Genomic DNA, 17,350 nt, shown 5'->3' on the forward strand with positions numbered 1-17,350 from the left:
ACATCAAATCTTTATTTTATTATTATTATTATTATGTTTTGAGATGGAATCTTGCTCTGTCGCCCAGGCTGGAGTGCAGTGGCATGATCACAGCTCACTGCAACCTCCGCCTCCTGGGTTCACGCCATTCTCCTGCCTCAGCCTCCCAAGTGGCTGGGACTACAGGCACACACCGCCATGCCTGGCTAAATTTTTTTTGTATTTTTAGTAGAGACGGGGTTTCACCATGTTAGCCAGGATGGTCTCGATTTCCTGACCTTGTGATCCGTCTGCCTGGCCTCCCAAAGTGCTGGGATTACAGGCGTAAGCCACTGCACCTGGCCCTCTGCTTTTTTAAAAAAAGAATTCATTAGCTGAGTGCAGTGGCTCACGCCTCTAATGCTAGCACTTTGGGAGGCAGATCACTTGAACCCGGGAGTTCGAGGCCAGCTTGGACAACATGACAAAACCCTGTCTCTACCAAAAAATACAAAAATTAGCCAGGCATGGTTGCATGCTCCTGTAATACCAGCTGTTCAGGAGGCTGAGGTGGGAGGATTGCTTAAGCTGAGGAAGTCAAGTCTGTAGTAAGCCAAGATCACACTACTGCACTCCAGCCTGGGCAACAGAGAGAGACCCTGTCTCAAAAAAACCCAAGAAACAGAAAACAGAATTTGTCTTTAGTTTCTCTATAGTCCAGCCTCCTTTTAAGAGACTTGGTGTTGAAATTAACCAATTTTTTCTTTCTTTGAGATGGAGTTTCACTCTTGTTGGCCAGGCTAGAGTGCAATGGCTTGATCTCGGCTCACTGCAACCTCTGCCTCCCCGGTTCAAGTGATTCTCCTACCTCATTCTCCTGAGTAGCTAGGATTACAGGCATGTGCCACCACACCTGGCTAATTTTGTATTTTTAGTAGAGATGGGGTTTCTCCATGTTGGTCAGGCTGGTGTTTAACTCCTGCCCTCAGGTGATCCGCCCACCTTGGCCTCCCAAACTGTTGGGATTACAGGCGTGAGCCACTGCGCCTGGCCTAACCAATTTTTTAGTTGCAGAATGAGTGATATTTCAAATTCAATTTTCTGTTACAGCATACCATACTCTAAATATCTACTTCTCAATATTTTATATTCTCTTTTCACCTTATTGATTATAAAATATATATATATTTTTCAGACAGGGTCTCGCTCTGTGGCCTTGGCTGGAGTGCAGTGGTGTGATCTCAGCTTACTGCACCCTCAACTTCCCAGGCTCAAGTGATACCTCCCACCTCAGCCTCCCGAGTAGCTGGGACTACAGGCATGTGCAACCACACTCAGCTAATTTAAAAAATTTTTTGTGGCCGGGCGCGGTGGCTCATGTCTGTAATCCTAGCATTTTGGGAGGCCGAGTCGGGCAGATCATGAGGTCAGGAGTTCGAGAACAGCCTGGCCAACATTAGTGAAACCCCGTCTCTACTAAAAATACAAAAATTAGCCGGGCATGGTGGTGGGCCCCTGTAGTCCCAGGTACTCTGGGAGGCTGAGGCAGGAGAATCACTTGAACCTGGGAGGCAGAGGTTGCAGTGAGCCGAGATCGCACCACTGCACACCAGCCAGGGTGACAGTGCGAAACTCTGTCTCAAAAAAAAAAAAAAAAAATTTTGTACAGACAAGGTCTCACTATATTGCCCAATCTGGTCTTGAACTCCTGGGATCAAGTAATCCTCCTACCTTGGCCTTGCAAAGTGCTGGGAGTACTAGGTGTGAGCCACCATACCCGGCCAGCTAATTAAAATCTAACTTTTTTTTATAGAGACATGGGGTCTTGCTATGTGGCCCTGTCTGGTCTCAAACTTCTGGGCTCTAATGATTCTCCCATTTTGGCCTCCCAAATTACAGGCGTGAGCCATGGCACCTGGCCAGGCTCATCAGTTATTTGTTTTTTTGTTTATTTCTAATTTTTATTTTAATTATTTTAGACCAGTTCTAGCTCTGTTGCCCAGGCTAGAGTGCAGTGGTGCAATCATAACTCACTGTAGCTTCAACCTCCTGGGCTCAAGTGGTCCCTCCCACCTCAGCTTCCCAAGTAGCTGGGACCCCAGGTACTTGCACCATGCCCAGCTAATTTTTTTTTGGAGAAAGAGTCTCAAATAATTTATGTAGATCTTCCCTCTGCCCAGAGATACAGAGTTTAACTCTGTACATCTTGAGTGCAGGCTGCGCTTAGTGATTCTCTTCCTCAGAGTGTGATGACAAAGTTTTGGAGGGCCAGGGGAGGGAGAAAATGAGGATGCAGTATTGTGTGATCATGACTGCAGAAATAGCTGGTGTTGGAGGGCCTCAGTGATCATTTTAAGGTCTCTTATTGCTACTTATCTTTTTTGATGAGATTAAGTATTCTGTCTCTGATCAGTTGAATATCTGATGTCATTAATCCAAGGATAATATGTTAAAAGTACTACCCCATATTTTCCACATACTGACCTGCTATTTCTCTGGTGTTTATCTTTTAGTATTTGGTTTCATTTGAGAGAATGGCTTGCTGCAATGTTTTTCATTTGTCTAACTTACTTGAATACTGGATACTTTTCAGATGGTGCATTTATTTCTCTTCTCCTAAGAGATGACTTTGGTTCTATTTCTTTCACTCTTTCTGGCTTTTATCCCCACTTTGCATTCTTCACCCTTTACTAAGACAACCCTGACAGTTCTCTTCTTTAGCAGCCAGTGTCCCTCCTAAAGGATTCATAGTAACAATTAATAGTATTCTGACATGGGTTCTTCAGATAGTAGCTGCGAAGTGAACTGCTTTGGTTGGAGTCTTTTTCTCTGCTTTAATTTCAGCCACGCTTTGACTTCCAAATGCTCAATTTCTCACCCATCTTTCCTTTTTCTTTTTCTTTTCTTTCTTTTTTTTTTTTGGAGACAGAGTCTTGCTCTGTCACCGAGGCTGGAGTGCAGTGCAATCTCAGCTTACTGCAACCTCCGCCTCCCAGGTTGAAGGGATTCTCCTGCCTCAGCCAAGTAGCTGGGATTACAGGCACCCACCATCGTGTGTGACTAATTTTTGTATTTTTAGTAGAGATGGGGATTTGCCATGTTGGCCAAGCTGGTCTCGAACTCCTGACTTCAAATGATCTGCCCGCCTCATTCTTCCAAAATGCTGGGATTACAGGCATGAGCCACCACACTGGCCTCATTTTTCAAATGGCTAAAATCTTCAAGATTTCTGGCTGATTGGTATTTTAGAGGCAGCTTTGATGTTTTGTTTCTGGGTCTTTGGAATAGAGTCTTGGGCTTTGAAAGATTTATGGAGGCTGTTGGACAGAGACAGTCTCCTGAAGAGTTTCTAGCTGTCCTCCCATCTTCTCTCTGCCTTTAGAAATCCTTCTTAGATATGGCCGGACACGGTGGCTCACGCCTGTAATCCCAGCACTTTGGGAGGCCTAGGCGAGTGGATCACGAGATCAGGAGATCAAGACCATCCTGGCTAACATGGTGAAACCCCGTCTCTACTAAAAATACACAAAAAAATCAAAATTAGCTGGGCGTGGTGGTGGGCACCTGGAGTCCGCAGGAGAATAGCGTGAACCTTGGAAGGCAAAGCTTGTAGTGAGCTGAGATCGCACCACTGTACTCCAGCCTGGGCGACAGAGCGAGACTTCATCTCAAAAAAAAAAGTCCTTCTTAGATGTTTTTAGTTGTTTGTTTATTTTTCGAGATGGAGTTTCGCTCTTGTTGCCCAGGCTGAAGTGCAATGGCACGATCTGGGCCCATTGCAACCTCTGCCTCCCAGGTTCAAGCGATTCTCCTGCCTCAGCCTCCTGAGTAGCTGGGATTACAGGCAGCCACCACCATGCCCAGCTCATTTTTGTATTTTTAGTAGAGATGGGGTTTCACCACGTTGGCCAGGCTGGTCTCAAACTCCTGACCTCAGGTGATCCGCCCGCCTCAGCCTCTCAAAGTGCTGGGATTGCAGGCATGAGCCACTGCGCCCAGCCTGTTTGTTTGTTTTCAGATAGGGTCACCCTCTCAGCCAGGCTGGAATGCAATGGTGTGATTGTGATCACAGCTCACTGCTGCCTCAACCTGAGGGCTCAAGTGATCCTCCCACTTCAGCCTCCTTAGTAACTGGGACCACAGGGGTGAGCCACCATGCCTGGCTAATTTGTTAATTTTTGTAGAGATGGGGTCTCCCTATGTTGCCGAGGCTGGTCTCAAACTACTGGGCTTAAGTGATCCTCCTGCCTTAGCTTCCCAGAGCGCTGGGATTAAAGGCATGAGCTGCTGTGCCTGGTCAATCCTTTTTACATGTTTGAGGAAAAATAAATGTCCTGTTTTCAGGCTAAGATCAAGTAATAATCCTCATGTGTTAGGAAGCATGTGACATGGATTTTTGCAGCAGAGGGTTAGAAAGGAACTTTCTTTATATACTTGGCCCCCTGCATTTCAGGGCTCCACCGCCATCTGTCTGTCTGAGTGTAAAGTGGACCTTATTGACATCTGGGCTGCCAAACTGCTTTTTTTCCTTTGCTTTGCCCAGCCTTCTCTTGAAGGCTAAATTCTTGAAAAATTATATTCTTTGCATTCCTATAGTAAATATTAAGCTTTATATCAACACATATGGCAGGATCTGAGGCTCTCTACTCACCTCTGGTCCATTTCTCTAGTCTTTTCTCTATAGTCTTTTTGTTTTCCTGTCCTCCATCTCCTAATTTATTAGTTTTATTATTATATTTTATATATTTTTTTTGAGACAGAGTTTTGCTCTTGTTGCCCAGGCTGGAGTGCAATGGCGCGATCTTGGCTCACTGCAACCCCTGCCTCCTGGGTTCAAGTGATTTGTCTGCCACAGCCTCCTGAGTAGCTGAAATTACAGGCACGCACCACCATGCCTGGCTAATTTTTGTATTTTTAGTAGAAACGGGGTTTCACCATGTTAGCCAGGCTGATCTTGAATTCCTGACCTCAACTGATCCAACTGCCTCGGCCTCCGGAAGTGCTGGGATTACAGGTGAGCCACAGTGCCTGGCAGTTTGTTTTATTTTGGTTGAACAGTTACAAGTCTTGGTTTGTTTTCCTGCAGCAACAGGTTTATCTTGATATGACACAGCGTTATTTAAATTCCTTTTCATTTTCCTGCCTTTGTCTTCACATGCTAGTTTTTTTCAGTTGTTTCTTTTTTCTTCTTTTCTTTTTTTTTTTTTTTTGTTTTGAGAGATAGTCTTGCTGTGTTGTCCAGGTTGCAGTACAGTGGTGCGATCTGGGCTCACTGCAACCTCTGCCTCCTGGGTTCAAGTGATTCTCTCACCTCAGCCTCCGGAGTAGCTGGGATTACAGGTGCCCATCACCACGCCTGGCTAATTTTTGTATTTTTAGTAGAGACAGCGTTTCACCACGTTGGCCAGGCTGGTCTTGAACTCCTGACCTCAATTGATCTGCCTGCCTTGGTCTCCCAAAGTGCTGATTACAGGTGTGATCCACCGTGCCTAGCCTGTTTAGTTGTTTCTAAGAAGGGAGATATTGGTTTTGATTGACATAGTTCATCCACTTATTTACCAAACACTTGCGAAGTGCCTACTATATGCTGCCTCCGAATAGGCGGGTTCATCGACAATAGCACAAGTCTCCTGCCACTTGTCTTCAAGGACAAAGAGACATCCAGACAAACAAATGTAATAAACAAATGGGACATGATTGTAGCAGAGGCAGATGCATGGTGGAGGGAAAGTAATTTTGTCTGGGGAGTTGAGAAAAGCTGTCACTTGAGCTAGATCTTGAATGAATAGGAACTCATGAGGTTGAGTGGACAAACAGGAAGGGCCAACAGCAGAGGTATGGCATGTACAAGATGCAGAGGCCTGAAAAAGCCTGGTGTGTTGTGAGTCTGGCAGGTGTTTGAAGGCTGATGTGGCTGGAGGGTAGTGCCTGTGAAGCAGGTGGTGGCTGATAAGATTGGAGAGGCAAGCTGTTATCCTCTTTATGCATGCAGAAGGAATTGACTTCAGGCTGGGCACAGTGGCTCATGCCTGTAATCCCAGCACTTTGGGAGGCCGAGGCGGGCAGATCACCTGAAGTTAGGAGTTCAAGACCAGCCTGGCCAACATGGTGAAACCCTGTCTCTCCTAAAAATACAAAATTAGCCGGGTGTAGCGGTGCACGCCTCCTATAATCTCAACTACCGGGGAGGCTCAGGAAGAAGAATCGCTTGAACCTGAGAGGCACAGGTTGCAGTGAGCTGAGATCGCGCCACTGCACTCCATGCTGGGTGACAGTGTGAGACCCTGTCTCAAAAAAAAAAAAAAAGCAAAAAAAAACAAAAGGAATTGACTTCAGCCATTTGGAGCCATGAGGGTCTGTGAGTGAGATACTGTGTCATGTTGGACCTTCTCAAAGACAGCTTCTGACCCCACAGTTCTCAACCTTGTTCTTACTTATTTTTAGAGACAGGGTCTCGCTCTGTCACCTAGGCTGGTATGCAGTGGTGCCACCATGGCTCACTGCAGCCTCACAAACTCCTGGACTCAAGTGATCCTCCTGCTTTTGCTTCCCTTGAGTGTTGGCATCTCATGGGACTCCAGGGGCACATCACCAATTACAGATGATAATTTTTTTTTTTTTTTTTTTGAGACGGAGTCTTGCTCTGTAGCCCAGGCTGGAGTGCAGTGGCGCGATTTTGGCTCACTGCAAGCTCCGCCTCCCAGGTTCACGTCATTCTCCTGCCTCAGCCTCCTAAGTAGCTGGGACTACAGGCACCCGCCACCACGCCTGGCTGATTTTTTTTTTTTTTTTTGCATTTTTAGTAGAGACGGGGTTTCACTGTGTTAGCCAGGATGGTCTTGGTCTCTTGACCTCTTGATCCACCTGCCTCGGCCTCCCAAAGTGCTGGGATTACAGGTGTGAGACACCACGCCTGGCCTTTTTTTTTCTTTTTTGAGACAGAGTCTCACTCTGTCACCCAGGCTGGAGTGCAGCCGCGCAATCTTGGCCCACTGCAACCTCTGCCTCTCGGGTTCAAGCGATTCTCATGCCTCACCCCTCCAAGTCTGGGACTACAGGCGTGTGCTACTATATCCAGTTAATTTTTGTATTTTTAGTAGAGATGGGGTTTCACCATGTTGGCCAGGCTGGTCACGAACTCCTGACCTCAAGTTATCCTCCAGCCTCAGCCTCCCAAAGTGCTGGGATTACAGGTGTCAGCCACCACACCTGGCCTGTTAGTTTTTTTGAGGCAGTGTCTTGCTCTATCACCCAGACTGGAGTGCAGTGGCCCATTCTTGGCTCACTGCAACCTCTACCTCCTGGGTTCAAGCGATTCTCATGCCACAGCATGAGAAGTGGGATTACAGGGATTAGTAGGTGGGATTACAGGTGTGAGCCACCACACCCAGCCAGGCCCAGATAATTTTAAAATTTATTTTTTTATTTATTTAGAAATGGAGTCTCACTATGTTGCCCTGTCTGGTCTTAAACTCCTGGCCTCAAGGAATCCTCCCTTCTTGGCCTCCTAAAGGGCTAGGTGACAGGCATGAGTCACACTGCGCCCAGCCTTGAGCTTTTGTGCTCGAGATATAGTCCATTCAGAACCTCTGGTTGGCACTTATTATCTGGCACATGCAGGGCACCTTGGATCTCTTATTATCTTTGAGCACTGGTCTGAACCCGCTTGCTTGCCTTCTCCCAGGGGCTGCCCTGTGCACCCCTTGTTCCTAGGGTGGGAATGGGGTTGGATGCCTGGGGTTGCAGAGGGGACTAGCCGAGGATGACCCTTTTCTCTATGCTATTACTTCAGATCTTGGCTTTTGCTTTCTTCCAAATACACAGCAATCTTGGCTTCCAGCCTAGGTGGGAAAGGGAGAAAGAACCGATTTCCTCCAGCTCCTCTCTGAAAGTAGCCCAACTGGCACTGTTTAGGAACAAGGAGTTCCTGAGAGTGTTGGCACCCCACGGTGTTGATGTCCGGTAGTTCCCTGCTGTGAACCCTGTCTCTGCCCCACTTCAATCCAAGGACCCTGTGGAGGGAATTCTAGGCTTCTTCAAAGCCTCTGCAGTACCAGCTGCCTCCAAGGCCTAACATAGTGAAGTGATAGGGAGACAGGACCTTGGGGGAGTTTGGGGATAACTGTGGGAGTTCCTGCAAGGTGGGTAAGAGTCTGGCCATGGCATCTTCTGGTCTATTCCACAAAAAAGGTGGATGCCTCTGAGACCTAGCTCTGTTATGTTCATTACAGCCCTATCAGTCTCTTCTGGATGTCTGATTCCTAGCTGCCAAACATCCAGGTGCTAGCAGCTGGGGGTGGGGTAGGATAAGAAGTGGGGTGTCTACCTCAACCTTCCTGCCCAAACCATTCATTTTAAAGTACTGTGAAGAAGGCTGGATTAGTGTTAAATTCAATAGTTAACAAAGCAAAGTATTGTAGTGAGTACACAATAAATAGTTGCTGCATGAGGAATTTCTTGAAATGAATTCAAGATGAGTCTTGAAAAACGAGTGGGAGTAAGCCGTGCACGGAAGCAGAGGTCTAGCGCCAAGTCCCAGAGGCCTGAGAGGGCAAGCCTTGGTGGGGGAAAAGGCAGAATTTGTGACTGGCTGCCTCTGAGAGTGCAAGTAGCCATGCAAAGTTGGGAAAACCAGACGGCGGCCGGGTGAACCAGGGGCAAATGGAGGATGGTGTTGGGGTAGTCACTAGCCTGCCGGAATGGAAGAAGAGGGGCGTTTGGGGGCGGTAAGGCCTAAAGGACACTGGAGGGGCCTCGGGATTTGGGGCAGGATCACAGGCCTAGTCCACTTAAAGGTGGCTCCGTGCCAGGCTTTCCCAGAATCAGGTTGAAAAGAACTTTAGGGTTAGACAGGTTGGAGATGAGAAATTGGACGATGCAGGAAGTACTGTCGGAGGCGTGTTCCTGACTTTACTACCCTGAGCCGCCCACGGCTGGGGCAGTCCCCGAGGTTCCACCTTAAGGGGCGGGCCGGGGCGGGGCTCCGCTGCCCCTTCCCAGAGGCCGCGCCTGCTGCTAAGCAGATGCAGTAGCCGAAACTGCGCGGAGGCACAGAGGCCGGGGAGAGCGTTCTGGGTCCGAGGGTCCGGGTAGGGGTTGAGCTACCATCTGACCGCAAGCTGCGTCGTGTCGCCGGTTCTGCAGGCACCATGAGCCAGGACACCGAGGTGGATATGAAGGAGGTGGAGCTGAATGAGTTAGAGCCCGAGAAGCAGCCGATGAACGCGGCGTCTGGGGCGGCCATGTCCCTGGCGGGAGCCGAGAAGAATGGTCTGGTGAAGATCAAGGTGGCGGAAGACGAGGCGGAGGCGGCAGCCGCGGCTAAGTTCACGGGCCTGTCCAAGGAGGAGCTGCTGAAGGTGGCAGGCAGCCCCGGCTGGGTACGCACCCGCTGGGCACTGCTGCTGCTCTTCTGGCTCGGCTGGCTCGGCATGCTGGCGGGTGCCGTGGTCATAATCGTGCGGGCGCCGCGTTGTCGCGAGCTACCGGCGCAGAAGTGGTGGCACACGGGCGCCCTCTACCGCATCGGCGACCTTCAGGCCTTCCAGGGCCACGGCGCGGGCAACCTGGCGGGTGAGTGCAGCGCGCCCCCGTCCCGGGTGCCTCCGGTTGAATCTGGTGGCTTGCACCGACCCCCTCCCCTGTCCCCAGACGGATCTAGATGGTTCTCCCCTCCATCCGGTACCGACGACTGTTCCCCCTTCCCCCACCCCCTCCCCGGCACATTGTCCTTCCCTCCTTTCTTTGAAGAAAGCCGACCCGCCCCTCACTCCGTCACGAGGGTGGGTGACTCAGCGTCCTCCCTCCCCGCGGCGCCAGAAGCCAGTTGCAACCGGTTTCTGAAGTAATGTGCAGGACTCCTTACATCAGCTCCTCTGAGTCTCGTGATTCAGCCTTGCCTCCCTCTCTCCCCCTTTGCCCCCTCCCCGTCCCACCCTTAGGCGCTGGGAGAAGGGAGGGTGGGGAGGTCAGGGGCCTCTCAGAGGGGCCTCACTTGTTAACCCAGCCCCCATTTCAGGTCTGAAGGGGCGTCTCGATTACCTGAGCTCTCTGAAGGTGAAGGGCCTTGTGCTGGGCCCAATTCACAAGAACCAGAAGGATGATGTCGCTCAGACTGACTTGCTGCAGATCGACCCCAATTTTGGCTCCAAGGAAGATTTTGACAGTCTCTTGCAATCGGCTAAAAAAAAGAGTGGGTATCCTGGGGTTCCCAAGGAAACAGCTAGAAAGGACTTGGCCAGAGGAAAAGTAGGCTAGAACTTTTGTCTGGTTTCCTGCTAACTGGCTCTGAGTTTTCCTAGGGCAGGTAGAGGGGAGATTTGTTAGTCTTCAGCCTAAAATGGATTTGTCCAGTCGTCTGGGGGCTTTCTACTTGGCTGTGGAATCTTGAGCAGGTCATTTAACTTCTGGGCTTCAGTGCCCTTATTTGCAAAATATAGATATTTACTAAACCAGTGGTTTTAAACTTGTAAAACAGTAGGTTTTTTTGAGGGGGGGGGGAATCCCAAATATTGTTTTACGACTCGATATAGACACATGTTTAAAAAGGTTCACTTTGGGAGTGGGGAACACAGGGGCCACTTCTCTGCACTATAAACTTTCTGCCTTCCAATATCTTTTTTTTTTTTTTTTTTTTGAGATGGAGTCTCACTCTTGTCACCCAGGCTGCAGTGCAGTGGAACGATCTCAGCTTACTGCAGCCTCCTCCCCCAGGGTTCAAGCGATTCTCGTGCCTCAGCCTCCTGAGTAGCTGGGACTACAGCCGTGCGCCACCACACCCAGATAATTTTTTTATTTTTAGTAGAGACAATTTTCAACATGTTGACCGGTCTGGTTTTGAACTCGCCTGGCCTGCCTTCCCATATCTTAAGGCCCTTCCTTGCTCACATCTGTTTCAATGGAATGAATTTTGCCCGGGTTCAAATTCAAGCTTTTGTACCAAATAATACATAGGAAACACTCAGTGACTTGCATTTGTGATTTCCTTATTTTCCCTTAACTCATAGACTGTCTCATGATTGCGTCTTCCTCCGTTGTTTTAGGCATCCGTGTCATTCTGGACCTTACTCCCAACTACCGGGGTGAGAACTCGTGGTTCTCCACTCAGGTTGACACTGTGGCCACCAAGGTGAAGGTGAGTGTTGGAGCTGATGGCTGGTGGAAGTCAGATGCTGGGGCTGGGACGGTCCTTTCACAGCAAGCCCTGTAGACCCAGCCTGACTCCAGCTGAGGGTCCCTTTGCTCCTTAGGACCAAGCAGGAATGTCTCCTCCTATAGCCAAAGGTTAGGCCAATAGGACACCTGTTTTTCTTGTTCCTTTTCTGACCTCTTATTTTTCTTATTTCCTTGACTCTGAGGATGAGACAGTGCCAGGAAGGGACCTTCTCAGAAGTCAGTCTGGAAGTTTGATTTTTCTTTCTTTTGGGAGAGGAAGCCCTTTCTCTGTGAGAATCCTGTCCTGACTGGTTTCCCAGTTCTTGTTTGATGTGTTTGGAATAGAGCCCAGTCTGAAATTATAAGCACTGGGGTACTCCTATGTGTCTGGGACTATGCCAAGTATTTTATAGATGTTTTCTAATTCTCTGTATAACCATACAAGGTATATAATTTGCCATAGGTTCAAATGTGTACCCAGCAGGCTAGGAGTAGGGCTTTGAATGTCACCTAGCTCCTGATGTCTGGGTCCTAGGACACTGACCTGTTCAGAATGGGTAGAACAAAAATGGAAGCAGATACTGACACTGCTGGTAGCTGTGATTCTAAGATAGAATTCTGGACTCCCAGCATTTGGGTAGGACCCCGGGATCATCCAGTTTAGGCCTTGCCAGTTACTAGGGGACCCTTTAAAAGTTGCTGATGAGGGAATGTTTTTGGATGGTTTGGCATGAGGGGCGGTACCCTCAGATGGAAATGGAGACCAGAGGAGAGAGTACATGGCCCAGAGAAAGGGAAGAAAAGGAGAGTGGGGGTGAAGTTCCACAGTGTGTGCAGGACTGCCAGGATTCCATTCAGCAGCACTGGCCTCTTTTCAAATCTAAACTGCCCTGGCGCTATGCTTTGAATTTCAATCTTTCATCCTTGGCCTTGCTCTGAGCAGTTATTGTACTCACACCTTCCCCAGGCCTCAGGAAACTGGGAGAGGGGGGATCTTGACTGACATTTTAGATCCTGTCTGCTGCTCACTGATGATGACTGTGGACGCATCTCCCTGCTTCTCTGGGTCTGTTTCTTCATCTCTAAAATAGGTATGCTAACATTCCAATGCTAAGTGTTAAACGAAGTTATGTTTATGGACATACCTTTTCTCTGGGGCCTTTTCTGTGGCTTTCAAAGTTGAAGCTGTGTGATTTGCCAGAGGCAAGAATGAGAAGTAAAATGCTGTAGCACTAAGAAAATCAGTGGAAGGGTAGAGCTGGAGGAGTCCAAAGGCTAAGCCTTTGTAGTGCAGGTGGGGAAGACCCAGGCAAGGCACAGGACTCTCCCCAGCTCCCGGGGAAGTGTGTGGTGGGTGAGGTTTAGTGTGGGCTGGAATTTTCTGAGCCTTTTCCTGAGAACTGATGTCTGTCCTTTATTCTTCTGCCCCCTATAGGATGCTCTGGAGTTTTGGCTGCAAGCTGGCGTGGATGGGTTCCAGGTTCGGGACATAGAGAATCTGAAGGTGAGTTCCCTTTCCACATTAGGGACAAAGCTTGGGCGAGAACAGAGGGACTCAGCTAGAGCCTAGTAATATTCTCTGGTCCTTGATTCTGCTTTTTTCTTTCTAGGATGCATCCTCATTTTTGGCTGAGTGGCAAAACATCACCAAGGGCTTCAGTGAAGACAGGTGGGTGCAGGAGCCATTCTGCTGACTCAGCTCCATTGTGGGAACCCCTCAGTGGAGTGCTAGGCCTAAGAAGGGGGGATTCCTAGTCTAGAGCATTTTCTTTACCTTTATTCTTTCTTTAGCTTTTTTTTTTTTTTTTTTTTTTGAGATGGAGTTCCGCTCTTTTTGCCCAGGCTGGGGTGCGATGGCGTGATCTTGGCTCACTGCAACCTCTGCCTCCTGGGTTCAAGCGATTCTCCTGCCTCAGCATCCCAAGTAGCTGGGATTACAGACGCGGGCCACCACACCTGGCTAATTTTGTATTTTTAGTAGAGACGGGGTTTCTCCATGTTGGTCAAGCCGGTCTCGAACTCCTGACCTCAAGTGATCCACCCGCCTCAGCCTCCCAAAGTGTTGGGATTACAGGCGTGAGCCACTGCGCCCGGCCCCATTCTTTCTTGTGCTAACCTTGAACTCCTCCCTCCCCTCTGCAGGCTCTTGATTGCGGGGACTAACTCCTCCGACCTTCAGCAGATCCTGAGCCTACTCGAATCCAACAAAGACTTGCTGTTGACTAGCTCATACCTGTCTGATTCTGGTTCTACTGGGGAGCATACAAAATCCCTAGTCACACAGTATTTGAATGCCACTGGCAATCACTGGTGCAGCTGGAGTGTGAGTACCATGCTGGTGGGAAAGGGGGCAGATGGGAGAAGAAAGGGTTGTTGGGAGACAGAGGCAGAGGTGGGTTATGGGGCTCACTGGAGTGTCTCTCCCTGTAGTTGTCTCAGGCAAGGCTCCTGACTTCCTTCTTGCCGGCTCAACTTCTCCGACTCTACCAGCTGATGCTCTTCACCCTGCCAGGGACCCCTGTTTTCAGCTACGGGGATGAGATTGGCCTGGATGCGGCTGCCCTTCCTGGACAGGTACTGCTTGCTGTCTTTCTGTCACAGGGAGGTTGTTTATCCATCTTACAATGTTGATTCTGGGGATGGCGGCAGATAGACGTGAGCCTTGGGGTGAAAACGCGTTTGATTCTTAGTCAGTAGCTGAGTGGCTATGTGGCTTTGGGCAAATTATTTTACCTTTCTGAATTTTGGTCATCCCTTGTGTTACTGCATTTCTTGAAGGGTGGTTAGTATTAAATGAGGGCATGTTTTTAATGGTAATGCCTGGTACCTGGCAGATGTTTGCTATGGTAGCCACCATTCATTTATTCATTCCTTTATTCTTTGGACAGTGGGTACTGTGCTAGGCTCTGTGCCCTCAGGAGCTCATAGTTTAGTGAGGGAGCCAGATAAATAAGTGGAGAAGTACATGGCAGTGGCTGGGCACGGTGGCTCATGCCTGTAATCCTAGCACTTTGGGAGTCCAAGGTGGGTGGATCACTGGAGGTAAGGAGTTCGAAACCAGCCTAGCCAACAGGGTGAAACCCAGTCTCTACTAAAAATACAAAAATTAGCCAGGTGTGGTGGTGCACGCCTGTAGTCCCAGCTACTGGGGAGGCTGAGGCAAGAGAATCGCTTGAACCTGGAGGCAGAGGTTGCAGCGAACTGAGATTGTGCCACTGCACTTCAGCCTGGGCGGCAGAGGGAGACTCCTTCTCCAAAAAAAAAAAAGAAAAGAAAAGAAAAGAAAGAAAGAAATACATGGTAGGGATACTACTACAAAGGCATTCACTAGCTTTAGATACAGGGTTACTGTTGATCCCCGACTTTTTTTGTTTGTTTGTTTTTTGTTTTTGTTTTTAAGATAGCATTTCCCTATGTCGCCCAGGCTGGAGTGCAGTGGCATGATCTTGGTTCATTGCAGCCTCCGCCTCCCAGGCCGAAGTGATCATCCCACCTCAGCCTCCTGAGTAGCTGGGATATGTACCATAGATAGGTGCGTGCCATCATGCCCAGCTGATCTTTTTTTTTTTGGAGACAGGTTCTTGCTCTGTTGATCTGGCTGGATTGCAGTGGTGCGATTATGTCTCACTGCAACCTCTGCCTCTTGGGTTCAAGTGATACTCCCGCCTCAGCTTCCCAAGTAGCTGGGAATACAGGTGGTCTGGGAATACAGGCACACACCACCATGCCTGGCTAATTTTTGTAGAGACAGGCTTTCACTGTTGTTGCCCAGGCTGGTCTCCAACTCCTGGGCTCAATCGCTCTGCCTGCCCTGATCTCCCAAATTGCTGGGACTACAGGTGTGAGCCACTGTGCCTGGCCACAGCTAATTTTTAAAATTTGTAGAGGTGTGGTCTCACTATGTTGCCCAGGCTGTTCTCAAACTCCTGGGTGCAAATGATCCTCCCACCTTGGCCTCCCAAACTGCTATGATTACAGGTGCGAGCCACTGCACCCGGCCATCAGCATGATGTTTATAGAACCAGTTATTCATTTATTCCACAGATGTTTATAGAATAATTTCTGTCTGTTACACTGAGGATACAGCATTGCACGAGAGAGCTGGAGGTGGTTAGATAATTAGATATGCATAAATAAAACGCCAGCTGCTGATCAGTGCTATGCAAAAGAAGGCGGGGTAAGGAGCCTAGAGACTAGGGGATGATGGGGCTTGTTTTATAGAGAGTAGCCATAGGAGACCTGGTAAGATAACCAAGCAGATACCTGAGGGAAGTGAGAGAGCTGGCTGGCAGCCATCTGGGAGCTCTTGGCTGAGGGGCAACAGTGTATGTGTGAGGACCCTGAGGTGGGAGCCTGCCTCACTCATCCAGTAGAAGTTAGCCAGATCGGGTGTCGTGGCTTATGCCTGTAATCCCAGCACTTTGGGAGGCCAAGGTGGGTGGATCACCTGAGGTCAAGAGTTCAAGACCAGCCTAGCCAACATGGTGAAACCCCGTCTTTACTAAAAATACAAAAAAATTAGCTGGGTGTGGTGGTGCACACCTATGGTCAGCTACTCGGGAGGCTGAGGCAGGAGAATCGCTTGAACCCAGGAGGCAGAGATTGCAGTAAGCCAAGATCGTGCCATTGCACTCGAGCCTGAACAGAGCGAGACTCCGTCTCAAAAAAAAAAAAAAAAAAGTTAGCCAGACATGAGTTGGGGAGGTTATATATTGATGAGGATGTGAATGGGAAGAGGGATACGGGACAGTGGGCCCAGGGCTTTTTTTTTGAGACAGGGTCTCACTCTGTTGCCCAGGCTGGAGTACAGTGGTGGAGTCATGGCTCACTGCAAGCTCAAATTCCTGGGTTCAAGTGATCCTCCCTCCTCAGCCTCCCCAGTATCTGGGACTATAGGGATGTAACACTACACCCAGCTAATTTTTTAAAATTTTGTAGTAGAGATGAGGGCTCATTATGTTGCTGAGGCTGGTTTCAAATGCCTGGGCTCAAGCGATCCTCTTGGCCTTGACCTCCCAGACTGCTGGAATTACAGATGTGAGCCACCATGCCTGACCCCAGGCCTTTTTAAAGTCCTGTTTTCTCTGCTTTTCAGCCTATGGAGGCTCCAGTCATGCTGTGGGATGAGTCCAGCTTCCCTGACATCCCAGGGGCTGTAAGTGCCAACATGACTGTGAAGGTAAGAGTTCTAGATGGGTAGAAACTGACCGGTGGAGGGTGGGCTGGGCTTGTAGAAGTCTGTACCCAGGGGAGCCCCTCACGCGCTTCTGCTATGTTTTTATCATTCTTAGGGCCAGAGTGAAGACCCTGGCTCCCTCCTTTCCTTGTTCCGGCGGCTGAGTGACCAGCGGAGTAAGGAGCGCTCCCTACTGCATGGGGACTTCCACGCGTTCTCCGCTGGGCCTGGACTCTTCTCCTATATCCGCCACTGGGACCAGAATGAGCGTTTTCTGGTAGTGCTTAACTTTGGGGATGTGGGCCTCTCGGCTGGACTGCAGGCCTCCGACCTGCCTGCCAGCGCCAGCCTGCCAGCCAAGGCTGACCTCCTGCTCAGCACCCAGCCAGGCCGTGAGGAGGGCTCCCCTCTTGAGCTGGAACGCCTGAAACTGGAGCCTCACGAAGGGCTGCTGCTCCGCTTCCCCTACGCGGCCTGACTTCAGCCTGACATGGACCCACTACCCTTCTCCTTTCCTTCCCAGGCCCTTTGGCTTCTGATTTTTCTCTTTTTTAAAAACAAACAAACAAACAAACTGTTGCAGATTATAAGTGAACCCCCAAATAGGGTGTTTTCTGCCTTCAAATAAAAGTCACCCCTGCATGGTGAAGTCTTCCCTCTGCTTCTCTCATAGCAGGAATTTCTCTCCTTCCTCCCCTCCCATGCATCTGCTCCAACTCCTTCATTATTTATGTAGGGTCCAAGGGCCAGAGGAGAGGGGGCCTCCCAAAGTCAACAGCATGGAGGTGTCAGGGCTGGGAAAGCACCCATGCCTCACCCACGCTGGGCCACGGGGCTCTCTGGACATCTTGGGTCTTGCCGACTCTTAACTTCATCCCCTTCAGCAAAGGGCTCTAGCCAAACATAGTTAGTTTTCCTGTTTTTGCAGACTTGGCCTTTCACGGAGAGTAGGGGTGGGATGGTCTGGTTTTTAAAAGGTATTTCTAAAGGATACTAGAGGTCATGCATTCAAGAATTTGTTGAACACTCAGCACATACCAGAAACTGTCCCTGTTCTGGGGT

At 49.3% G+C, this 17,350-nt stretch overlaps 1 protein-coding gene across 9 annotated transcripts in view; it reads left to right on the plus strand.

Annotated features, from left to right (window-relative positions):
• Positions 1 to 16,937, plus strand: part of SLC3A2 (solute carrier family 3 member 2) — a 30,107-nt gene extending 13,170 nt beyond the window's left edge. For 4 of the 9 annotated variants that reach the window (XM_001159413.7, XM_001159517.7, XM_009423301.5 and 1 more), the window contains 9 exons: positions 9,103 to 9,531; positions 9,977 to 10,150; positions 11,001 to 11,092; positions 12,548 to 12,616; positions 12,723 to 12,781; positions 13,255 to 13,435; positions 13,543 to 13,686; positions 16,208 to 16,291; positions 16,404 to 16,937. In XM_001159413.7, coding sequence (XP_001159413.2) covers positions 9,103 to 9,531; positions 9,977 to 10,150; positions 11,001 to 11,092; positions 12,548 to 12,616; positions 12,723 to 12,781; positions 13,255 to 13,435; positions 13,543 to 13,686; positions 16,208 to 16,291; positions 16,404 to 16,766 — 1,595 coding nt within the window. In that variant the 3' untranslated portion in view covers positions 16,767 to 16,937. Of the gene's footprint in view, positions 1 to 4,876; positions 4,973 to 8,479; positions 8,685 to 9,102; positions 9,532 to 9,976; positions 10,151 to 11,000; positions 11,093 to 12,547; positions 12,617 to 12,722; positions 12,782 to 13,254; positions 13,436 to 13,542; positions 13,687 to 16,207; positions 16,292 to 16,403 lie in introns of those variants that run through there. The other 5 variants (XM_054662367.2, XM_063782985.1, XM_054662366.2 and 2 more) reach the window with 3 other exon arrangements.
• Positions 16,938 to 17,350: the final 413 nt, after the last annotated feature.

The sequence above is a fragment of the Pan troglodytes genome, chromosome 9 (genome assembly GCF_028858775.2).
Source record: "Pan troglodytes isolate AG18354 chromosome 9, NHGRI_mPanTro3-v2.0_pri, whole genome shotgun sequence".
NCBI lineage: Eukaryota > Metazoa > Chordata > Mammalia > Primates > Hominidae > Pan > Pan troglodytes.